Here is a 23620-nt window from a genome sequence, read left to right on the forward strand (position 1 = left end):
CGCAGGGCTGCTGTGGGGCTGTCAAAGAAGCTGCCCCGCTCCACCCCCACCGTGCATGAAGAGATTTCTATACACAGTGTAAAAGCCCAATCCTGCAAGGTGCTGATGCACTGACTGTGATGTTCTGGGCAGACAAAACACTCTGCAAAGTCAAGGGGAATGGTGGGTGCTCGGCTGCTTTTAGGTTCAGTGCCTAAGTCCAGTTTCTTAAAGCAATTTACATTGTAAAGCATTTTGTTGGGATCCCTCGAGCAGTAAGTAAAGCATTGTGCTGGTGTCAATCAGTGTTCCTGGGAGGTTTATAACAGGCGCTTTCTTTTATAAAGGATTTTGCTGGGCAGCCATTGTGCTTGAATAGCGTTATGATTTCTATGGTCTCATCTGTACTGCCACTGACAACATTCAGCCCCTTAACAGCGAGCCTGGGGACCTGATTCTCATCTGCATTAAGCCCTTTTCCACCATGGTAACGTACAGGGGCCTTTAAGTGGGTGTCATTGTAATTTCTGCTCCTCTAAACTCCTCGTTCCACTGGGGCAAAGGGGAAGCTGTGTAATTGTGAGTAATGCCCTTGGGCTAGAAATCAGGCAGAATCTTGGCCAGTCCAGTCGTCCTTCGTCAGGCCAATCTCCTGCTTCCACGTAACATTGCCTCAGTCAGGGACTGCAGGATTTAGCTCGGGTCACACCCCAACCATGGGAGGGAGGGAGTGAAAGGGAAGGCAGGAAGAAGGTAGATGGTCCCCAGCATTAAAGTGTTGCCTGGAAGGGGGTTGTAACAGATCGATCCCCACTTTGCCAGAGGAGCTGCAGCCAGTCAGTCCAGTCTCAGAAAATGGAGTAGGGTCTAAGGAGACGTGGACAAGTAACCGAGGGAATCTGGTCTTTTCTGAGCCAATGGCTCTATTCGCTAGCCCATGTTGCCCTCTATTGTCAGCTGTTTCAGAAGGGTCACTGATAGATGCACTTTCCTTTTTGTGCAGCCAGACGCAGCTTTTTAACCAGCCCCGTTCAGTTTGGTTTTAGCCAGTTTATTGATAGATCCAAGCAGAGGCTCTTAACTTCCATTGACTTCAGTAGGAGTGAGGCTCCTAACCCACCTAGCCATGTTTGAAAATCCCGCGAGGCACCTCTCTGCTTTATAGGCACTGAAATACTTTTGACCATCTGGCCCTAAGTCACTGCTGAGAATGGGACTTGTACTCTTGAAAATTGCATTCCACGTTGTCTTCTTTCTCAAATGTCAGAGCTTTCAGTGTGATTATTTAAGGTACAATTAAAGTCCTCCAAGACAAGATGCCAAACAATCATTACATATCTGTGTTGTACCACCCAGAAATATGATACCTTAAACCAAACATGGAAGACTGGGCAGAGACTTACGTTGGGAGTCTCAGAAGACCTTAGTGATTTAGGAGCATTCTCCTTTGAAAGTCAAAGGGACTTGTGCTCTAAAGTCATGTGGATTTGTTTCTATAGATGATCCATATTCTGGATGTTTAAATTTATTCTCAATTATCATAGTACACCCCTGAGCCACTGCAATGCAGAGAAATTCTACAAGATATGCTGTAGCCTCTTTAACCCACCCTTATAATATCTATCACCACAGCACATCCTCCTTGGAGGCGTTCCTCACTGGACATAATCAAGACACTGTACCCAGTCACTGCATCAGTGCACTGGGCATCAGCCTTTGGGCCAGTGTGTCAGGATTTTGTTCTACTTGTTTAATGAAAATGATCTTTGCCGAGTATCTGGTTTTATCTTCCTTAGGTAAAACTTCTGCATTAAGCTTTGGAATTGAGAGAACAGCCTCTCCAGTAGGACACCAGTGTTGACTATGATATGTTTTCAAGCTTTAGCTGCATTTTAATAGCAGGTTATTTTAGCATTTAGGCTGCAGAGCACAGATGTTATCAGATTAAATAAATTCTAGTGCTGAGCTATCCATTCCATCTGTGGCAGTTGGAGACCTGATGGAAACTGACTATAACAATATTTTATTTCTCCAGTGCTGGGAGTGCAGTTATTTCTGCACCAGACTCAGCGGATCCAGTTTGTTGAAGTTAATGACACCGCCAAGATCCACTGTTCTTCCACAAAAGACTTGAAAGGAGGAGGATGGAAGGTGTTTTGGTATTTGAGAAGAGAAGGTGAGAAACCCACCTGCATTAAGCACTGTTTTGATGACCAAAATGTAAGTAAATTTGCTTGCAAACATGAAAGACACAGCTCTACACTGGAAATCAGCACTATCCAAAAGACGGAGTCTGGTATTTACTACTGTGCATATAAATACAGCAGCTACCTGATCTTCGGGAATGGATCCTCGCTGATTGTTGGAGGTAAGGAACCACATAACTTGTTTAAGGAGACTAATAATTGATTAACAACCCATATTTCATGTTCCTATTAAAATGAAACAAGATACCATAGCTATTGATGAATGGTTCAAAGGAAAGAATGCTTTAATGCAAACAGTTCAGCTAAACATGAAATACTATGGGTACAGAGGGGATATAATACACATACATTTTATAAGTAAAAATGTTAAAACTTGAAAGTGCCAAAAATAAACTATTGACATTTCTCTGACTGTTCAGGGCACCCAGGTAGGGAATATTTCTAACCTAAGAGCCTCGACTACATGAAACTATATGTTGAGTTAATGAAATGTTTATAAAAAATTTAAAATTTGCACACAATTTTCCTCCTGGCTAGTGCAGATACGTATTGCTCTACAATCTAGTTAGCGGTAGTGTGGTGATTTACTATTTCCTTCTTTAATAGATGTGTTTCTTTGAATTAATGTCTCAGTGATTGTTGTAGCTGTGTTGGTTTCAGGGTATTAGAGACACAAGGTGGGTGAGGTAATAGCTTTTATGGGACCAGCTTCTGTTGGTGAGAGAGACAAGCTTTCGAGCTGGCAAGGAGCTCTGAGTAAATTCCCAGACCTGAAGAAGAGCTCTGTGTAAGCTCAAAAGCTTATCTCTCTCACCAACAGAAGTCCTAGTGAAAGACTAACATCTTTAATGAGACTAAATTCTATGACACTAAATTTAATTTAATTAAATTTAAATCTAATTTAATGACACTAAATTCTCCACCTTCTTCTGCTCAGATAGTTATACCAAGAGCAGCTGGGTGATGCTTCTGGTCCCATTTCCACATGGCAGTCAAGTCACTGGGGCAGCGAATCTGGCTTGTGTGATCCATGGAGTGTCCAGCCCAGTCCATGTTTCCTGGAGTGTTTCTGGGGAGCTGCAGGAACAGGGGCTGACACGCTCATTGAAAGCAAAGGATGGATCTTTAACCCTCATAAATCACATCAGCGTCCCCATGGACACCTGGACCAATGGGAAGAATTTCACCTGTGAAATCAAATTCAACTCTTCCGGCAACAGTGTGAAGAAAAGTACCAGATATTCTGCAGGTGAGTGATACTATATTTGAGGGTTAAGGGAGACTCAGATATGAAATAGGGGTGAAGTGGCCACAGTCAGAGCTCCTTCTATGTAACTTTCCATCACAGAAAGCGGAATTATTCTGTCTTAGTTAGAATTTCTCTAGAGAATTTGGAGAAATGTGAATTGAGACATTACAGGGACCACAAGACAAAGTAGCTCTGATCTCTAGGGCAGCTTTCACCCAGATTGTACATATGAATCCCTGTAAAGTGCTAAATAATAAATAACAGGAGTAAAGGGGAATTGAGAGGTATTTGAGAAGAGAGATGTTTTCCAACGACAGGTTTCATAGTGGAAGCCATGTTAGTCTGTATCAGCAAAAGCAACGTGGAGTCTTTGTGGCACCTTAGAGACTAACAAATGTATTTGGGCATAAGCTTTCGTGGGCTAGAACCCACTTCATCAGATGCATGGAGTGGAAAATACAGGAGCAGGTATAAATACATGAAAAGATGGGAGTTGCCTTACCAAGTGTGAGGTCAGTCTAACGAGACAATTCACTTAGCAGCAGGATACCAAGGGAGGAAAAAAAACTTTTGAAGCGGTAGTGACAGTGGCCCATTTCAGACTATTTCCCCAATACTAATTTCCCCCTACTCTTACTCACACCTTCTTGTCAACTGTCTGTTTATTTGCTTCCTCCACAGCCCCTGCCAGGGAGTGCTCACATTACATTGTGCCCCTTGCGGCTGGAGCTGGTCTGCTGCTGCTGGTGGTGTCTCTGAGCCTCGTCTGGACCCTCTGCCCTTCCACGCTAGGTAATAAACACAGCCCAGCCCAGACACTCCCCCACTGAGAGAAATCCTGCTCCCCTGCTTAATACTGGGGACTGCAACTGTCCCGTCCAACACACGAACACGCTGCAAATGTCACAACTGCCAGCACTGATCTCCGAATGTTTGTTTTCTGAATCTTGAATTTTCTGTGTCAGGAGAATGGCTTTGTTCTCCGTGACCAAGGGAGCAATGTAGCTTCTACTGCCCATGGCCGAGGCGCCTTGTCTGTAGCTCACAAAGAGCACTAGCCTTTCCGATGAGCCCCTCTCATTGTGCCTTGCATGGTGGTGCCCTGCGCACCCACAGCTCGGACGCACCATTAGCCAGTAAGTACAGCTGGGGGGTGACCGTGGAAGAGGAACTTTGACTGTTGTCTTTGTTTGTTCCAGGATTCCAGCCCAGGGTCTCAGCACCCCCAGCTTCCGAGGAGCCCCAGGTACGGCTCTTTGCAAACTATCTGTGTCTAAATCAATGTGCCTGTCTTAGACATTTCTAATCCATCAGCTTCATATATTTGGCACTTAAACTGATTGATCTGGAAGGAGGAGGTGAAAGTGAGATCTAGCTGTTGGAGTAGCAGGAAGGGAGGTCCGAGTCTTACTGTGAGCTTTAATACTAGCTACTGATAATGGGCAAGTCACTTACTACTCTGACTCAGTTTCCCCATATGTAAAAAGTGGATAACTAGACTTACTGTACAAGGATGATGGGAAGTTGGATGTTTTATTGGTTCTGACTGTACCCTTTACAGGGTTTTTGTGCAGCTGGGAACATTTTTGGCACTTAAAAGATAAAGAGCTATAACAAATTATATTTGTAAGGCACATGAAGATTTTCCAGTGACAGGTGCCGTGGGCCTGATTCAAAGCTCAGTGACCTCATAGGAGACATGGGGTTTGGATCTGGCAAAATAGTATCAACAGGTGAGTTCTTAAAGTCAGAATCCAGGGCTGGTTTCCATTCTGAGAACACGCACCGTTTATAGGACAAGCAGGAGAATCAGAGATGAGAGGGAATTTTTAATCAGGCTAAACTCACTTAGATGTTCAGTTCTGTCTCAGCTTGTGTCCCTTCATTTTACAAGGAGGGGGCTAATTTTACTAAATGTCGCCAAACAGGGTGAAATCTTACACGCTCATCTGGATTGCGATTCACGGAATCGCAACGGGCGCACAATGCAGCGATCGGCCAGAGGGAAACGTTTAAAACCCTGAACTCTCTGGCGCAGGGGAATCCACACGTGGGAACTGATGGCTGGTTCTCTGCTGATTGGAAGTAGCAGCTGGAAGAAGGCTCTGTCTGTCTCAGTCTCCTTTCTTTTTGTATTTTCTCCCCTTCTCTGTTTCGAAATAAAAGGTCAGAAGACCCCCACAGAGTCCAGCCTCATCAGGTGGGAAATCTCCTTTTTCGGATATAAAGGCATCATGGTGCAGATGATTTTACACGTCACTTGTGTATTAGATTGGAAGCTCTTTGGGGCAGGGACTGTCTCTTTGTTCTGTGTTTTGTGCAGTGCCTAGCACAACTGGGGCTCCTCGATGCTATGGTAACACAATAATTGTCATCATCATCATGATCCCCCACGTGCAGAGGGACCCAGGCACAGCTGAACGGCTGCAGCTTCCCTGCAGAGAGTGAGGCCAGATGGCAGGAGCCTGCAGAGGGGACGTGCAGCCCCTGTATACGCCACAGCTCCCAGCTTCCCTGATCCTTAGCAGGCACATGGTCCCTTTGCAGTAACGTTACATGGGCGTGCAATGGGATTGTGAAGGGGAAGGATGGATGCGGGAGGAGCTGAGAGGGATGAGAATTTCTCCCCAGGCCAGTGCGGGAGCTGCTATTCCAGGGCTGCCTCTGCAGGCTGCTGCTTCCCCCTCATGAGCAAGATTCACAGGCCCCCATGCACCAGCCCCTCTGCACCATCTAACGATAACAACACGTTATCGATGACTGGAGCTCTCCTAGGCCCTGAGCCTGCACGCTCTGCCTGTTTACATCACAACTTGTTGTTTTTCAAGCTGTCATTCTGTCTCTCATTAAAAAGGGATGGCAACCCCACTAGTGATTTGTGTGTGTTGCCTTTTTTACCTGCTCAATGCATCAAGCTCAGCTTATTGTGTAATAAGAACGGTGACCTCTTAAATTCCTTGGGCCAGAGTCTGCTCTGGTTTGCAGCAGTGTAAACCTGGAGGAGCTCTGTTATAGTCAGTGGAGTTACTCCGGATTTACACCAGTGTCTCTGGAAGCAGCATCTGGCCCTTTTAAATCCCACTTAGCCTCTGTGTTTCTTTTGATGGATGATACAACAAATGTGTTACACACCACTTGTTCCACACACATCTTGGAATAGGGTAAGGGCTGTTTTGAATAGCCCGACTTGATTATGTAAAGAGTTGTCACTTTGGATGGGCTAGCACCAGCAGGAGAGTGAATTTGTGTGGGGGGGTGGAGGGTGAGAAAACCTGGATTTGTGCTGGAAATGGCCCACCTGTTGATCACTTTAGATAAGCTATTACCAGCAGGACAGTGGGGTGGGAGGAGGTATTGTTTCATATTCTCTGTGTGTATATAAAGTCTGCTGCAGTTTCCACGGTATACATCTGATGAAGTGAGCTGTAGCTCACGAAAGCTCATGCTCAAATAAATTGGTTAGTCTCTAAGGTGCCACAAGTACTCCTTTTCTTTTTGCGAATACAGACTAACACGGCTGTTCCTCTGAAACTTGAAGAGGATGGTGATCAATTGTTCTCCATGCCCAAGGGAAGATGGACAAGAAGTTATGGGCTTCATCTGAATCAAGGTGATTTAGGTTAGATATCAGGGAAAACTTTCTAACTTTAAGGGGAGTTCAGCTCTGAAACAGGCGTCCAAGGAAGGTTGTGGAATCCCCATCATTGGAGGTTGAAAGAATACATTGGACCTGTCAGGGATGGTCTAAGTTAACTTATCCAGACCTCTGTGCTAAGGCAGCACCTTGATGACTTTTCAAGGTCCCTTAAAGCCTGAAATTTCTGTGATTCATTTTTTCATGGACATTCATAGAATGACGAAGGGCCTGAATCTGATCTCGTATTACCCTGAGTAGTGAACCCAATGGGGCTGCAAGAGGGTCCAGATTTCCAATGAGTCTTCAAACTGAGGTCTTGAATGAATGTTAACTTGCAGTCCCTGAGGGTGCTTTCCTCAATTTATCTTAAAGTTTCATAACTGAAAAATGAATAATTCCGGTTCTCCAGTTCAAAATGGCGTCTTGCTTAGCAGTTTAAACTAATTATAGTTGTAAAAAAATAACACGGTCAAAATTTTACATGGTCAAAATTGAAAGGAAAAATTTCAAAATTGTTAAACCAAAATGCTTCCTTTCCCCCAAACCAGAAATGATCTTTGGATTTTTGGTTCAAGAAAAATGTTTGAGATTTTGATTTTCATCCTAGCTCAAGACAGGAAAATTTTTCGATCTTTTAACAATTTTTGTGGGATGGAAAAACCATCTTCTGCCCAGCCTCCGTAATCACATGAGTGTAAAATGTAGCTACACGGCTCCTGCCCTAAGCCACTGTGCAGGGCTGCTGTGGGGCTGTCAAACAGCTGTCCCACCCCACCCCTGCAGTGGATGGATGAAGATATGTCTAGACACAGCATAAGGGCCCAATCCTGCATGGTGCTGAGGCACCTGCTGAGATGTGCTAGACACCTACAACACTCAGCAAAGTCCCGGGGAGTGGTGGGCGCTCAGCTGCTTTTAGGATCAGAACCTACTTTCAGTTCCTTAAAGCACTGCATGTATTCTGCTGGGATCCCGGGAGCAATCAAGCATCGTGCCATCTTAAGCGGTATTACTTGGAGGTTTAGAACAGGCACTTTCTCTTATAAGGGACTTTGCTGGGGAAACATTGTGCTTGACTAGCATTAAGATTTCTATATTCTTGTCTGTGGTACCACTGACAACATTCAGTGTCTTAACAGCGAGTCTGGGGACATGAGAACATAGTGCAAAGGACAATCAGGTCTCTTGATGATTAAGCCCCTTTCCACCATGGTAACACACAGGGGCCTGGAAGTGGGTGTCAGTGTAATTTCTGCTCCTCTAAACTCCCCGTTCCATTGGTGCAAAGGGGAAGCTGTGTAATTGTGAGTAATGCCCTTGGGCTAGAAATCAGGCAGAATCTTGCCCAGTCCAGTCGTCGTCCATCAGCCAAACTCCTGCTTCCACGTAACATTGCCTCAGTCAGGGACTGCAGGAGTCTGGCCAGGTCGCTCCCCAGCAGTGGGAGGGTGGGAGTGAAGCAGGGGAAGGAAGGAGATAGATGGTCCCCAGCACTAGAGAGCTGCTGGGAAGGGGTTTGTGACAGATCAATCCCCATTTTGCCAGGGGAGATGCAGCCAGGCAGTGCAGCCTCAGAAAACGGGATACAGTCTAAGGAGACGTGGCCAAGGCACCCAGGGAATCTGTGCTTTTCTGAATCAATGCCTCTTTTTGCTCACCCATATTGCCCTCTATTGTCAGCTGTTTCAGAAGAGACACTGAGATGCACTTTTCTTCTCTATCGCTTCTTTGGGCAGCCAGACGCAGCTTTGCATCAGCCCTGTTCAGTTCATTTTCAGCCAGTTTATTGCTAGATCCCAAGAGAGGCAGGGGAGGCGCTTAACTTCCATTGACTTCAGTAGAAGTGAGGTCCCTGACCCTCTTAGCCATGTTTGAAAATCCCGCTAGGCACTCTCTGCATTTATAGGCCCATAAACACCTTTGAAAATCTGGCCCAAGTCACTTTTGAAAATGGGACTTGGGTGCTTTTGAAAATCATATTCTTCATTGTCTTATTTCTCACACAAGTTGAAACTCCAAATGCTCACTCCTGGTCAGCATCGTACCACCAAGAAACACAGTACAAAGATGGACCAAACATGGAGTGTTGGGGAGAGACTTAGGTTGGAATTGTCAAAAGCAACTAAGTGGTGTAGGAGCATTTTCCTTTGAAAGTCAATGGGGTGAAGTCAGATGGGCACATTTATTCAGTTTATACATAGGAAACATTGTGCCAGGTACTGGATGTTGTTTAAAATTGTTATTAATCATTATAGCACACCCTTGTGCCAGTGGAATGCAGAGAAATTCTACAAGAAATACCGTATCCTCTGTAGATTTGTTAAACCACCCACACACACCCCAGTATCTACCATGACAGCACATGCTCCTCGGAGGCGTCCCTCACTGGAAATGACCAACATACTGTGCCCTGTCTCTGCAGCAGTGCACTAGGCGTCAGCTTTTGGGCTAGTGTGTCAGGACTTTCTTTCACTTTTTTTTTCCTAAAATGATCTTTGCTGAGTATCTGGTTTTATCTTCCTTAGGTAAAATATCTGCATTAAGCTTTGGAATTGAGAAAACAGCCTCTTCAATAGGACATCCTTGTTGAATATATAGGATATATTTTGAAATTTTCCTGGATTTTAATTGCATTTCCATTTACTTGAACAAAGTTATTGCAGGTTTTTTAGCATTTAAGCTGCAGAGCATAAATATTATCAGGTGAAGTATATGCCATTGCTGAACTATCCACACCTGATGGAAACTGACTATAACAATGTTTTATTTCTCCAGTGCTAGGAGTGCAGTTATTGCTGTACCAGACTCAGCAGATCCAGTTTGTTGAAGTTAGTGACACTGCAAAGATCCACTGTTCTTCCACAGAAAACTTGGAAGGAGGAGGGGAAGTGTTTTGGTATTTGAGAAGAGAAGGCGAGACACCCACACACATTAAGAAGTGTTTCAATGATCAAAATGTAAGTAAATTTGTTTGCAAACGCGAGACTCAACGCTGGAAATCAGCAATATCCAAAAGACTGAGTCTGGCATTTACTACTGTGCAGTTACAATGACCAGCTACCCAATCTTTGGGAATGGATCTGCACTGATTGTTGGAGGTAGGGAATCATAGCTTGTTTAAGGAGGCTATTAACTGATTGACAAAGCACATTTCATGTTCCCATTAAAATGTAACCAGATACTAGAGCTATTGATGAACGGTTAAAGGGAAAGAGTACTTCAGGCCAAAAAGATCAGCTAAACATTAAATTCTATGTATACAGAAAGACTATAATGTGTATTTTTAATAAATAAGAGAACAAAATTTGAAAAGGCTCAAAAAAAGCCTTAGAAGTTTCTCTGTCTGTTCAAGGCACCCAGGTTGGGAATATTTCTAACCTAAGAGCCATGATTGCATGAAATAATGTTTTGAGTTAATGAAAGGTTCCTTAGAGGGCATCAATTTATAAAATTGCACACGACTTTCCTTCTGGCTAATGCAGATATGTATTGTGCTATTTCTCCTCTTTAGATTTAATATGTCTTCCTTTTTCAATAGCTTCTTTGTCTTTGAATTAGAGCCTTAGCATAAGATAGTATGTAGTTTTGCTGGACCTGTCTTGGTCCCAGGATCTGAGAGAGACAAGGTGGGGGAGGTAATAGCTTTTATTGCATCAACTTTTGTTGGTGAGAGAGACGAGCTTTCAACTTTACACAGAGCTCCTTCAGGTCTGGGAAATGACACACTCAATAGATTTCCCAGGCCTGAAGGAAGAGCTCTGTGTAAGTTTGCCTCTTTCACCAACAGAAGTTGATCCAATAACAGATATTACCTCACCCACATTGTTTCTCTTAGTGAAAGATTAATCAGACTGCAGCTCATCTGATTATCGCACTGAATTCACCACCTCCTTCCGCTCAGACAGTTATGCCAACAGCAGCTGGGTGATGCTTCTGGTCCCATTTCCACGTGGCAGTCAAGTCACTGGGACAGCGAATCTGGCTTGTGTGATCCATGGAGTCTCCAGCCCAGTCCATGTTTCCTGGAGTGTTTCTGGGGAGCTGCAGGAACAGGGTCTGACACGCTCACTGAAAGCAAGGGATGGATCTTTAACACTCATAAATCATATCAGCGTCCCCATGGACACCTGGACCAGTGGGAAGAATTTCACCTGTGAAATCAAATTCAACTCTTCCGGCAGTAGTGTGAAGAAAAGTACCAAATATCGTGCAGCTGAGTGATATGATATTTGAGACCAAGGGAGTCTCAGATGTGAAAGAAGGGTAAAGTGGCCACAATCAGAGCTACTTCTACATAACTTTCCTTCACAGAAAGCTGGAATTTCTATGTCTTACATAGAAGTTTTCTAGAGAATTTGGGGAAAGGTGAATTGAGACATTACAGGGACCACAAAACAATGTAGCTCTGATTTTACACCCCGATTGTACATATAAAGCACAGTAAAGAGTTAAAAAATAATATATCTCATGAGTAAAAGGGCATTTGAGAAGAGAGATGTTTTCCCAATGAGATATGCAAAGTGATGGAGAGGTGATGAGGTGAGGAAAGACCTAGAGGGAGGATTTTGTAGATGGCAGATGGTGCAGAGAAATTACTGATGACAGGGGAAAGAATTCACCTGAGAGAGAGGGGGCACAGAGGGTAAAAAATGCTGAAGGCTTCTGTATCCTCACGCCTCGGGGGTTAAGGCCGGTGGTGAAATGTGCTCAGGAGGGAAAAGCTGGATGTGGTGGCATTAAGGCCCACTTTGCTCAAGTCAGGCACTTTTGTCTGTTTTTTTGCTTCCTCCACAGCCCCTGCCAGAGAGTGCTCACATTACATTGTGCCCCTTGCGGCTGGAGCTGGTCTGCTGCTGCTGGTGGTGTCTCTGAGCCTCGTCTGGACCCTCTGCCCTTCCACGCTAGGTAATAAACACAGCCCAGCCCAGACACTCCCCCACTGAGAGAAATCCTGCTCCCCTGCTTAATACTGGGGACTGCAACTGTCCCGTCCAACACATGAACACGCTGCAAATGTCACAACTGCCAGCACTGATCTCAGAATGTTTGTTTTCTGCATCTTGAATTTCCTGTGTCAGGAGAACGGCTTTGTTCTCCGTGACAAAGGGAGCGATGTAGAAAGGCTTCTACTTCCGATGGCTCAGGCACCTGGTGTATAGCTCACAAAGAGCACTAGCCTTTCTGATGTGCCTCTCTCCATTTGCCATGCTTGGTGGTGCCCTGCACAATTACAGCTCGGATGCACCATTAGTCAATGAACCAGTTGGGGGAGTGACCATTGGAAGAGGAACTTTGACTGTTGTCTTTGTTTGTTCCAGGATTCCAGCCCAGGGTCTCAGCACCCCCAGCTTCCGAGGAGCAACAGGTACGGCTCTTTGCAAACTGTCTCTGTCTAAATCAATATGTCTGTTTCAGGCATTTCTAATCCATCAACTTCATATATTTGGCACTTAAACCAATTTGTTTTGAAAGGTGAAAGAGAGATCTAGCTGTTGGAGTAGCAGAAGGGGAGCAAAGAGCCTTACTGCTAACAATGGTACCAATTTACTGTGGGATAGTGGGCAAGCCACTTAGTACTCTGTGACTCAGTTTCCCCATGTGTAAAAAGTGAATAACAAGGTTTACTGCGCAAGGATGTTGGGAAGTTTGATATTTTATTGGTTCTGACTGTACCCTTTACAGGGTTTTTGTGCAGCTGCGAACATTTTTGGCACTTATAAGATAAAGAGCCAGAAGAAATTATATTTGTAAAGCACATGAAGATTTTGCAGTGACAGGTGCTGTGGGCCTGAGTCCAAGCTCACTGACCTCAATAGGAGACTATCCATTTATATCAGGTTTGGGTCTAGCAAAATATAATGAGCAGGTGAGTTCTTAAAGTCCGAATCTGACACTGGTTTCCATTCTGATAACATGCACAGTTTACAGGACAATCAGGAGAATCAGAGATGAGAGGGAATTTTTCATCAGGCTAAACTCACTTGAATGTTTGGTGTTCTCGCACCCTGTATCCCTTCATTTTACAAGGAGCTGGCTAAATTTACTAATTGTCACCAAACAGGATGGAATCTTATACACTCAACTGCGTTTCAATTTGCGGAATCACAACGGGCGCACAATGCAGCGATCAGCCAGAGGGAAACGTGTAAAACCCTAAACTGTCTCGTGCAGGGGAATGCACACGTGGGAACTGATGGCTGGTTCTCTGCTGATTGGAAGTAGCCGCTGGAAGAACGCTCTGTCTGTCTCAGTCGCCTTTTTTACTTATTTTCTCCCCTTCTCTGTTTAGAAATAAAAAGTCAGAAGACCCCCACAGAGTCCAGTCTCATCAGGTGGGAAATCTCCTCTTGGGATGTAAAGACATCGTGGTGTAGATGACTTTACACGTCACATGTGTATTAGATTGGAAGCTCTTTGGGGCAGGGACTGTCTCTTTGTTCTGAGTTTGTGCAGCGCCTAGCACAATGAGGCCTGGTCCATAACCAGGGCTGCTGAGTGCTATGGTAACACAACAATTGTCATCATCATCCTCCCCCACGTGCAGGGGGACCCGGACACAGCTGAAAGGCTGTGGCTTCCCTGGACAGATGGCAGGAGCCTGCAGAGGGGACGTGCAGCCCCTGTATATGCCACAGCTCCCCTGATCCTCAGCAGGCACATGATGCCTTTGCAGTAACATTACATGGACGTACAATGGGATTGGGAAGGGGAAGGACGGATGCGGGAGGAGATGGGAGGGATGGGAATCTCTCCCCAGGCCAGGGCTGGAGCTGCTAGTCCAGTGTTTCCTCTGGAGCAGTGTTTCTCAATGACCTGTCCGTGGACCAGTGCCGGTCCTTGAGATCTCCCTGACACAGTTTAGGAAGGCAGCCAGCCGGTCCCTGGTATCAGAAAGGTTGAGAAATGCTGGTGTAGAAGCTGCTTCTTTCCCCAAAAGCGAAATCCACAGGGCCCCAGGTGCCAGCCTCCGTGCACCATCTAACAATAACAACACGTTATCAATGACTTGAGCTCTCCTGGTGCCTGAGCCTGCTCGCGCTGCCTGTTTACATCACAACTTGTTGTTCAAGCTGTCATTCTAAATATCACTCATTAAAAACAGACGGCAACCCCACTAGTGATTTGTGTGTGTTGCCTTTTTTACCTGTTCAATGCATCAAGCTCAGCTTATTGTGTAATAAGAAAGGTGACCTCTTAAATTCTCTGGGTCAGATTCTGCTCTGGTTTACTACACTGTAAATCTGAAGGAGCTGTGTTGCAGTCAGTGGAGTTATTCTGGATTTACTCCAGTGACTCTGAGAGCAGAATCCGGCCCTTTTCATCCCACTTAGTGTCTGTGTTTCTTTGATGGATGATACAACAAATGTGTTACACACCACTTGTTAGACACACATCTCCACATATGATAAGGACTGTTTTAAAGAGGATTTTTTGTTCTCCATGTCCACTAGAGGCAGGACAAGAAGTAATGGGTTTAATCTGCAGCAGGGAATGTTTGGGGTAGATATTTGGAAAAAGTTTCTAACTCTAAGGGGAGTTCAGCTCTGGAACTAGCTTCCAAGGGAGGTTGTGGAATCCCCGTCACTGGAGGTTTTGAAGATCAGGTTGAACAAACACCTGTAAGAGATGATCCAGGTTTACTTGTCCAGACCCCTGTGCTGAGGCAGGACCTGGATGACTTTTCAAGGTTCCTTCCAGTCTGACATTTCTATGATTCTCTGAGTGCCAATAAAAATTGAATGACTAAGGGCCTGAATCTGATCTCAGGTTACTGAACCCAACGGGGCTGCAGGAGGGCCCAGATTTCCATTGAGCTTTCAAACTGAGGTCATGAGTGGATGGTGACTTGACATCACTGAGGATGCTTTCAGCAGGATGAGAGCAGCTGGTTCTGGTTCCTTGGCCAATGTCCCATGTGAGTAAATTACTAGAGCTGGTCAAGTCTTTAGAAGAAACATTTCTTTGTTGGAAAATGCACACTTGTTGAAATGGAGAATTTTTTTTTTCCCCAGGGGAAAAGGGTAAGCTTTGATGAATTTTTTGACGTATTAAAAGTTTCAAAATTGAAAAACTCCAGTTCAAAATGATGAATTGCTGAGAAGTTTAAACTATTTATATTTGAAATCATTTTAAGTTTAACATGGTCAAAATTTTATATCGTCAAAATTGAAAGGAAACATTTTCAAAAATATTAAAACAAAAACACTTCCTTTCACACAATCCAAAAATGATATTTGGTTCTCGGAAACATTTTGAGATTTTAACTTTTCATCTCAGTTCGAGACGAGAAAATTTTTTGATATCTTGAAAATTTTTTGTGCAATGGGAAATTTTCTGGCCCAGCCTGGTAATCACATGAGTGTAAAAGTGCTCCTGTAGCTGCAGTTGGCTACATGGCTCCTTTCCACTTCCTGCCCTAAGCCACCGCGCAGGGCTGCTGTGGGGCTGTCAAACAGCTGCCCCGCTCCACCCCCACAGTGCATGAAGATATTTCTGTATATACTGTAAGGGTCCAATTCTGCATGGTGCTGAGGCACTTGCTGTGATGTGCTGGGCACCCACTGAACTAAGCTAAGTCCAGAGGAGTGGTGAGTGCTCAGCTGCTTTTAGTTTCAGCACCTACCTTCAGTTCCTTAAAGCACTGTACTTTGTAAAGCATGTTCGCTGGAAACCTTAGAGCAGTAAATAGGGCTTTGTACCATTGTCAGTCCGTGTTACTGGGAGGTTTATAACAGGCCCTTACAGGAACTGGGCTGGGGAGACATTGTGCTCGAATAGCTTTATGATTTCTGTGGTCTTATCTGTACTACCACTGACAACATTCAGCCCCTTATAAGTGAACCTGGGGACCGGATTCTCATTTGCACTAAGCCCCTTTCCACCATGGTAATGCACAAGGGCCTGGAAGTGGGTGTGAGTGTAATTTATGCTCCTTTAAACTCCTCTTTACCTTGGTGCAAAGGAGAAGCTGTGTAATTGTGAGTAATGCCCTTGGGCTAGAAATCAGACAGAATCGTGACCAGTCCAGCCTTCCTTTAAACTCTTGCTTCCATTTAATATTGATTGAGGCAGGGACTGCAGGATTTAGCCCAGGTAGCTCCACACCCATGAGAGAGAGCGAGAGAGGGAGGGGAAGGAAGGAAGATGGTCCCCAGCATTAGAGCGTTGCCGGGAAGGGGTTTGTAACAGATCGATCCCCACTTTGCCAGGGGAGCTGCAGCCAGTCAGTGCAGCCTCACAAGTGGGCTTGAGGCTAAGGACACCTGGCCAAGGCACCGAGGGAATCTGGTCTTTTCTGAGCCAATGGCTCTAATCGCTAGCCCATGTTGCCCTCTGTTGTCAGCTGTTTCAGAAGGGTCACTGACAGATGCACTTTTCTTCTCGCTCCCTGCTTTGTGCAGCCAGACGCAGCTTTCGAACCTGCCGTGTTCCGTTCATTTTTAGCCAGATTATTGGTAGATCGAAAGGGAGGCAGGGGAGGCATTTAACTTCCACTGGCTTCAGTAGGAGCGAGTCAGCTAACCCTCTTAGCCATGTTTGAAAATCTCACGAGGCACCTCTCTGCATTTATAGGCACCGAAATACTTTTGAAAATCTGGCCCGCAAGCAGTTTTTAAAATGGGACTTGGTCTCTTTTGAAAATTGTATCTCTTGTTGTCTTATTTCTCACACAAGTCAGAGCTTTCAGCGGGATGATTTAAAGTGCTATTAAAGTCCTCCAAGATGAGACTCCAAATGATTGTTACAGGCAAATTTTGTAGCACCAAGAAATATGATACAAGAATGGACCAAACATGGAAACATGGGAAGAGATTTAGCTTGGGCTTGTCAAAAGAACTAAGTGATTTAGGAGTATTTTCCTTTGAAAGTCAATGGGATTTGTGCTCCAAAGTCTTGTGGGTTTGTTTATATACATGTTCTGGAGGTTTAAAATTATTCTAAATCATTAGAGTACACCCCTATGCCATTGAAACGCAGAGAAATTCTACAAGAAATGGTGTACCCTCTGTAGAGGCTTTAACCCACCCCTCTAGTATCTATCAGCACAGCACATCCTCCTCGGAGGCGTTCCTCACTGGGAATGACCAAGACACTGTACCCAGTCACTGCAGCAGTGCACTGGACATCAGCCTTTGGACTAGTGTGTCAGGATTTGGTTCTCCTTTTTTATGAAAATGATCTTTGCCGAGTATCTGGTTTTATCTTCTTTAGGTAAAACTTCTGCATTAAACTCTGGAATTGGGAAAACAGCCTCTTCAGTAGGACACCAGTGTTGAATATCTATGATATGTTTTGAAACTTTTGCTGGATATTAATTGCATTTCCATTCACTTGTACAAAGTTAGAGCAGCTTTTTTAGCATTTTGGATGCAGAGAATAACTAACAGATTAAGTAATTTCTAGTGCTGAGCTATCCATTCCATCTGTGGCAGTTGGAGACCTGGCGGACACTGACTATTAACGATATTTTATTTCTCCAGTGCTAGGAGTGCAGTTATTTCTGCACCAGACTCAGCGGATCCAGTTTGTTGAAGTTAGTGAAACCGCAAAGATCCACTGTTCTTCCACAGAAAACTTGGAAGAAAGTAGAATGTTTTGGTATTTGAGAAGAGAAGGAGAGAAACCCACCTGCATTAAGCGCTGTTTGGATGATCAAAATGTAAGTAAGTTTGCTTGCAAACACAAGACGCACAGCTCGACACTGGAAATCCGCAATATCCAAAAGACTGAGTCTGGCATTTACTACTGTGCATATATTGACAGCAGCTACCTGCTTTTCGGGAATGGATCCACGCTGATTGTTGGAGGTAAGGAACCATAGCTTGTTTAAGGAGACTAATAACTGATTGACAAAGCATATTTCATGTTCCCATTAAAATGTGACAAGATACCATAGCTATGGATGAATGGTTCAAAGGAAAGCATGCTTTAAACCAAGCAGATGAGCTAAACATTAAATGCTCTGGGTATAGAAGGAATATAACAACATATATTGTTATAAAATATATGTGTAAAACCTGAAAGTGCCAAAAATAAACTATTGAAGTTTCTCTGTGACTGTTCAGGGCACCCCGGTAGGGAATATTGCTAACATAAGAGTTATGTTTGCACGAAGTAATATTTTGATTTAATGAAAAGTTTATAAAATTTATAAAATTGTTCGCAATTTTCCTTCTAGGTAGTGCAGCTATATCCTAGTCAGTGTTGGTGTGGTAATTTAATATTTCCTTCTTCAATACATTTGTTCCTTTGAAATAATGTCTTAGTGAATGATAGTATGCAGTGTTGCTGTAGCCGTGTTGGTCCCAGGATATTAGAGAGACAAGGTGGGTGAGGTAATAGCTTTCATTAGGCCAACTTCTGTTGGTGAGAAAGACAAGCTTTCTTGCTGACACAGAGCTCTCCTTCTGGTCTGGGAAATGACACTCTGAATATATTTTCCAGACCTGAAGGAGAGCTCTGTGTCAGCTTGAAAGTTTGTGTCTTTCTCCAACAGAAGTTGGTCCAATGAAGGATTTTACCTCACCCACCTTGTCTCTCTGGGTGAAAGATTAATACCTTTAATCAGACTGCAGCTCATTTGATCATCACACTGAAATATCACACCACCTTCTGCTCAGACAGTTATACCAAGAACAGCTGGGTGATGCTTCTGGTCCCATTTCCACATGACATTCAAGTCACTGGGACAGCAAATCTGGCCTGTGTGATCCATGGAGTGTCCAGCCCAGTCCATGTTTCCTGGAGTGTTTCTGGGGAGCTGCAGGAACAGGGGCTGACACGCTCATTGAAAGCAAAGGATGGATCTTTAACCCTCATAAATCACATCAGCGTCCCCAGGGACACCTGGACCAGTGGGAAGAATTTCACTTGTGAAGTCAAATTCAACTCTTCCGGCAGCAGTGTGAAGAAAAGTACCAGGTATCCTGAAGGTGAGTGATGATATATTTGAGACCAAGGGAGACTCAGATGTGAAATAAAGGTGAAGGGGCCACAATCAGAGCTGCTTCTACGTAACTTTCCATCACAGAAAGCTGGAATATTCTATGTCTTAGTTAAAATTTATCTAGAGAATTTGTGGAAAGGTAATGTGAGACATTACAGGGATCATAAGACAATGGAGCTCAGATCTCTACTGCAGCTTTCACCCAGATTGTACATATAAAACACTGTAAAGACTTAAAAAATAATATATCTATTGAGTAAAGGGGAATTGAGAGGCATTTGAGAAGAGAGATGTGTTCCAGAGAGATATGCAAAGTGATGGAGAGGCAGTGAGGTGAGGTGAGACCTTGAAGGAGGATTTTGTGGATGGCAGAAGGTCCAGGGAAGATTCTGATTATAGGGGAAAGAATTTGCCTAAGGCAAAGGGGGCAACACAGAGGGTGAAAGGTGCTGAAGGCTCCTGTTGTCTCACTCCTCGGGGGTTAAGGCCTATGGTGAAATGGGGATCAGCAGGGAAGAGCTGGATGTGGTGGCATCACGACCCTCTTGGCTCGAGTCAGCCACTTACTTGTGTCTGTTTGTTTGCTTCCTCCACAGTCCCTGCCAGCGAGTGCTCACATTACATTGTGCCCCTTGCGGCTGGAGCTGGTCTGCTGCTGCTGGTGGTGTCTCTGAGCCTCGTCTGGACCCTCTGCCCTTCCACGCTAGGTAATAAACCCAGCCCAGCCCAGCCCAGCCCAGCTCAGAACATCTCCCTTAGGGAGAAATCCTACTCCCCTGCTTGCTACTGGGGACTGCAACTGTCCCGTCCAACACACGAACACGCTGCAAATGTCACAACTGCCAGCACTCATCTCCAAATGTTTGTTTTCTGCATCTTGAATGTCCTGTGTCGGGAGAACGGCTTTGTTCTCCATGACAAAGGGAGCGATGTGGAAAGGCTTCTACTGCCCCTGGCCCTGGCACCTGGTGTGTAGTTCACAAAGAGCACTAGCCTGTCTGACGAGCCCCTCTCCATTTACCATGCTTCGTGGTGCACTGGGCACCCACAGCTCGGATGCACCATTAGTCAGTGAACTGCAGCTGGGGGGTGACCGTGGAAGAGGAACTTTGACTGTTGTCTTTGTTTGTTCCAGGATTCCAGCCCAGGGTCTCAGCACCCCCAGCTTCCGAGGAGCCCCAGGTACGGCTCTTTGCAAACTGTCTCTGTGTAAATCAATGTGTCTGTCTCAGGCATTTCTAATCCAACAACTTCATATATTTAGTAATTAAAGGTTTCAGAGTAGCAGCCGTGTTAGTCTGTATTCGCAAAAAGAACAGGAGGACTTGTGGCACCTTAGAGACTAACCAATTTATTTGAGCATCAGCTTTCGTGAGCTACAGCTCACCTCATCGGATGCATGAAGTGAGCTGTAGCTCACGAAAGCTGATGCTCAAATAAATTGGTTAGTCTCTAAGGTGCCACAAGTCCTCCTGTTCTTTTTAGTAATTAAACTGGTTATTCTGGAAGGAGGAGGTGAAAGTGAGATCTAGCTGTTGGAGTAGCTGAAAGGGAGCAAAGAGCCTTACTGCTAACTCTGGTACCAATTTACTGTGGGATAGTGGGGAAGTCACTTACTGCTCTGTGACTGTTTCCCCATGTGTAAAATATGGATAAGTAGACTTACTGCTCAAGGGTGATGGGAAGTTTGATGTTTTATTGTTGCTGACTGTGCCCTTTACAGGGTTTTTGTGTGGAGCTGGGAACATTTTTGGCACTTATAAGATAAAGAACTTTGAGAAATTATATTTGCAAAGCACATGAAGATTTTCCAGTGACAGGTGCTGTGGGCCTGATCCAAACCTCAGTGACCTCAATAGGAGACTGTCCATTGACATGGGGTTTAGATCTGGCAAAATATTGTCAGTAGCTGAGTTCTTAAATTCAGAATCCAGCGCTGGTTTCCATTCTGATAACACGCCCAGCTAACAGGACAAGCAGGAGAATCAGAGATGAGATGGGATTTTTCATCAGACTAAACTCACTTGGATGTTTGGTTCTGTCTCAGCTTGTGTCCCTTCATTTTACAAGGGGATGGCTCATGTTACTAATTGTCGCCAAACAGGGTGGAATCTTATACGCTCATCTGGATTTTGATTCGCGGAATCGCAACGGGCGCATGATGCAGCGATCGGCCAGAGAGAAACATGTAAAAGCCTGAACTGTCTAGTGCAAGGGAATCCACACGTGGGAACTGATGTCTGGTTCTCTGCTGATCGGACATAGCAGCCAGAAGAAGGCTCTGCCTGTCTCCGTCTCCTTTCTTTTTTATTTTCTCCACTTCTCTGTTTAGAATAAAAAGCTCAGACGATCCCCACAGGGTCCAGCCTCATCAGGTGGGAAATCTCCTTTTAGGATATAATTATAAAGACATCAGGGTGTAGATGACTTTACATGTCACATGTGTATTAGATTGGGACCTCTTTGGGGCAGGGACTGTCTCTTTGTTCTGTGTGCAGCGCCTAGCACAACAGGGCTTGGTCCATAACCAAGACTCCTGGGTGCTATGGTAGCACAATCATTATTATCATCCTCCTCCTCCTCCTCCTCCTCCTCTCATCTGCAGAGGGACCCAGACACAGCTGAATGGCTTCAGCTGCCCTGCACAGAGTGAGGCCGGGTGGCAGGAGCGTGAAGAGGGGATGTGCTGCCCCAGTGTATGCCACGGCTCCCCTGGCCCCCAGCAGGCACATGCTCCCTTTGCAGAAACGCTACATGGACGTGCAATGGGATTGGGAAGGGGAAGGATGGATGCAGGAGCTGGGAGGGGTGAGAATCTCTCCCCAGGCCAGGGCTGGAGCTGCTAGTCCAGTGCTTCCTCTGGAGCAGTGTTTCTCAACGACCCGTCTGTGGACCAGTGCCGGTCCCTGAGATCTCCCTGACACAGTTTAGGAAGGCAGCCAGGCGGTCCCTGGTACCCAAAAGGCTGAGAAACGCTGCTCTAGAGTCTGCTGGTTTTCCCCAAAGGCGAGATCCACAGAGCCCTATGTTCCAGCCCCTCTGCGCCATCTAATAACAACACGTTATCAATGACTGGAGCTCTCCTGGTGCCTGAGCCTGCTCGCGCTGCCTGTTTACATCACAACTTGTGGTTGGTCAAGCTGCCGTTCAAACTGTCACTCATTAAAAAGACCCAGAATTGATGTTCGTGTGTCTTGCCTTTTTTATCTGTTCAATGCATCAAGCTCAGCTTATTGTGTAATAAATAAGGTGATCTCTTAAATTCTTTGGGCCAGATTCTGCTCTGGTTTACAGCAGTGTAAATCTGGAAGAGCTCTGTTGCAGTCAGTGGAGTTACTCTGGATTTACTCCGGAGTCTCTGAGAGCAGAAGCTGGCCCTGTCTATCCCACTTAGCAACTGTGTTTCTCTTGGTGGATGATACAACGAATGTGTTACACAGAACTTGTTACACACACATCTTCAACTATGGTAAGAGCTGTCCACTAAAGTCTGGAGAAGAAGTAATGGGCTTAATCTGCAGTAAGGGAAATTTAGGGTAGGTGTTAGGAAAAGCTTTGTAACTCTAAGGAGAGTTTGGCTCTGGAACAGGCGTCCAAGGGAGGTTGTGGAATCCCCGTCACAATAGAGGATTTTAAGAACAAGTTAGACAAACATGTCCAGGATGGTCCAGGTTTACTTGTCCAGATCCCTGTGCTGAGGCAGGACCTGGATGATTTTTCAAGGTTCCTTCCACTCTGACATTTCTATGATTCTCCGAGTGCCAATCAAAAATGAATGACTAAGGGCCTGAATCTGATCTCATGTTACCCTGAGTACTGAAGCCAATGGGGCTGCAGGAAGGCCCAGATTTCCATTGTGACTTCAAACTGAGGTCTTGAATGAATGGTAACTTGAAGTCACTGAGGATGCTTTCAGCAAGACAACAGTATCTGGCTCTGGTTCCTTGGCCAACTTCCCCTGTGGGTAATTACAAGAGCTGGTCAGGAGTCTTTAGAAGAAACATTTCTTTATCAAAAAATACCCATTTGTTGAACTGAAGATTTGTTTTCCATAGGAAAAGCATCTGTTTTGATTAATTTTTTTACTTGATAAAAAGGTTTCAGAATTTCAGAATGAAACATTCTGGTTGTCCAGTTCAAAAAGACATCTTGCTTAGAAATATACACTAATTATAGTAGAAAAAAAATTACTTTTTCTTGGTCAAAAATGTATATGTTCAAAATTGGAAGGAAACATTTCAAAATTCTTAAAACAAAACGCTGCCTTTCACCCAAACCGAAAATGATTTTTGGTTGAAGAAATGATTTGAGATTTTGACTTTTTGTACCGACAGAGGAAAATGTTTCAGTCTCTTGAAATGAAATCCATTTTCTGCCCAGGCCTGGTAATTACAAGAGTGTAAAATTGCTCCTGTCGCTGCAGTTGGCTACATTGCGCCTTTCCACTTCCTGCCCTAAGGCACTGCGCAGGGCTGCTGTGGGGCTGTCAAACAGCTGCCCCTCTCCACCCCCACTGTATATGAAGAGATTTCTATTTACACTGTAAGGGCCCAATCCTGCATGGTGCTGAGGCACTTCCTGTGACTTGCTGGGCAACCGCA

At 44.8% G+C, this 23620-nt stretch overlaps 2 protein-coding genes across 5 annotated transcripts; both read left to right on the forward strand.

Moving 5' to 3' along the window:
- The first annotated feature begins 1653 nt into the window (after nt 1-1653).
- On the forward strand, nt 1654-6712 carry LOC125628847 (immunoglobulin kappa light chain-like). The gene is made up of 6 exons (XM_048834086.2): nt 1654-1775; nt 2015-2347; nt 3124-3435; nt 4117-4227; nt 4635-4681; nt 5364-6712. The coding sequence occupies exons 1-6, from the start codon at nt 1733-1735 to the stop codon at nt 5457-5459; spliced, it is 942 nt and encodes a 313-aa protein (XP_048690043.2). The 5' UTR covers nt 1654-1732; the 3' UTR covers nt 5460-6712.
- A 5198-nt stretch (nt 6713-11910) lies between these two features.
- On the forward strand, nt 11911-22201 carry LOC125628848 (immunoglobulin kappa light chain-like). 4 transcript variants are annotated; one of them, XM_075122873.1, is made up of 9 exons: nt 11911-11977; nt 12391-12437; nt 13362-13404; nt 14840-14987; nt 17554-17880; nt 18694-19005; nt 19616-19726; nt 20155-20201; nt 21124-22201. In XM_075122873.1, the coding sequence occupies exons 4-9, from the start codon at nt 14948-14950 to the stop codon at nt 21217-21219; spliced, it is 933 nt and encodes a 310-aa protein (XP_074978974.1). In that variant the 5' UTR covers nt 11911-11977; nt 12391-12437; nt 13362-13404; nt 14840-14947; the 3' UTR covers nt 21220-22201. The 4 variants fall into 4 exon arrangements, with proteins under 4 accessions (XP_074978974.1, XP_074978971.1, XP_074978973.1 ...); XM_075122872.1 differs by lacking the exon at nt 11911-11977 and having other exon boundaries at nt 12349-12437; XM_075122871.1 differs by lacking the exons at nt 11911-11977; nt 13362-13404 and having other exon boundaries at nt 12350-12437.
- Nucleotides 22202-23620: the final 1419 nt, after the last annotated feature.

Source organism: Caretta caretta, chromosome 24 (assembly GCF_965140235.1).
Source record: "Caretta caretta isolate rCarCar2 chromosome 24, rCarCar1.hap1, whole genome shotgun sequence".
Lineage (NCBI taxonomy): Eukaryota > Metazoa > Chordata > Testudines > Cheloniidae > Caretta > Caretta caretta.